We start from the raw sequence: 1,239 nt of genomic DNA, 5'->3' as shown, positions 1-1,239 counted from the left end.
CGGCGTCCGCGCGTCGAGGTCGCTGGTCGGCGAGTCGCAGAACCTCGGCGGCGCCCAATCGTGGCGCGTGCAATCGAGCAACGTGCCTACGTATGTTTTACCGCGCCATGTCACGTTCACCACCAGCACACCTGCAAACCCGTCGTGTAACGTAACGTAACGAGCACGTGACAAGGGGGGGAGATGTCGTGCGCAGGGATCGTGCGCAGAGATCCTGCGCAAGGATCGTGCGCAGAGGTCGTGCGCAAGGATCGTGCGCAGAGGTCGTGCGCAAGGATCGTGCGCGCGCAACAGTCACTCACCTCCTTCGGTCTCGTGCCAAACGATCCCCTCCAAAGTGACCGAGGTCCCGGGCTCGCAAGGTCCCAAACATTCCGGCTCGGTGATGGTCCCCACGCTGGTACCCACGCACACATCGGACATGTCCTGCAAATTTATTGGAGAATTGTGTATCGACGCTCGGGAGAGAGACAAGTTTAGGAACGCGCGAGATCGGTCCCCCCATCCCGTTCAACCGTTTCGAATCCCTTTCGCAACTACCGCCATCTTGCGACCGCGCCGTCAACCTTCCACTCGGCTATGAATCTCCGATATCCATCCCGATCGATAATTTACGTTACTATTACGTTACTGCTTTCTCCGATAAGTTTCGTTACAAGTTTTTCCGATGTATTTTTTTACGTATCTCGTGGAAGGAACTATACGTAAAAGCTCGACAGTGATTTCGAAGAGAAAAAGGAACACTTTTGTTTATACATATTATTGCGAATATTTCGCAAATTCGCAGTTCGATTACGTATATGTATATTTATCGGTGAACTGACATTTTCACCGATCGTACAGAGACCAAAATCCTATGGATCGAGTCCAACGACGATGAGAGAGAAAAAAAAAAAAGGAAAGTGAGTAAATAAGGAATAAAGAAGAAGAGGAAGAGGAGGAGAAGAAGTAGCTTTTAAAAAAAAAAGAAAAAAAGTAAAAGCGAATTGCCATATATACGAGACTCGGTTGCACGTGCATGCATTGCTTCTAAGATGTAAAGCACGTGTGCGCCTAGAACGATGCTGTTCCGTGTTGAACTATGACTTATCCTAGTTTTCACGCTCGATCGATAATCGCTTTCGTCCGATTTCCTTTCGATCTTACCAATCGATGCTAAACGAAGGAAATACTGAAGCGAATTCACAAGGCAAATTCCATCGATACTCATCTATTCGACAGATTCACACGGCGATTATA

At 48.6% G+C, this 1,239-nt stretch overlaps 1 protein-coding gene across 1 annotated transcript in view; it reads right to left on the bottom strand.

The window, feature by feature from the left end:
- Window positions 1–6: 6 nt before the first annotated feature.
- Window positions 7–1,239, bottom strand: part of LOC102678686 (uncharacterized protein DDB_G0271670-like) — a gene marked incomplete at its 3' end in the record, with an annotated part of 6,440 nt that continues 5,207 nt past the window's right edge. Inside the window, exons 5-6 of the mRNA XM_031513539.1 lie at window positions 303–426; window positions 7–131 (exon numbers count right to left, since the gene is read on the bottom strand). Of these exons, the coding sequence (XP_031369399.1) occupies window positions 7–131; window positions 303–426 (249 nt within the window). The remainder of the gene's footprint in view (window positions 132–302; window positions 427–1,239) is intronic.

This window comes from Apis dorsata, unplaced genomic scaffold (genome assembly GCF_000469605.1).
Source record: "Apis dorsata unplaced genomic scaffold, Apis dorsata 1.3 scaffold_661, whole genome shotgun sequence".
Classification (NCBI taxonomy): domain Eukaryota; kingdom Metazoa; phylum Arthropoda; class Insecta; order Hymenoptera; family Apidae; genus Apis; species Apis dorsata.
The sequence above is the reverse complement of the archived record's forward strand: the minus strand, read 5'-3'. Positions and strand labels throughout refer to the sequence as shown.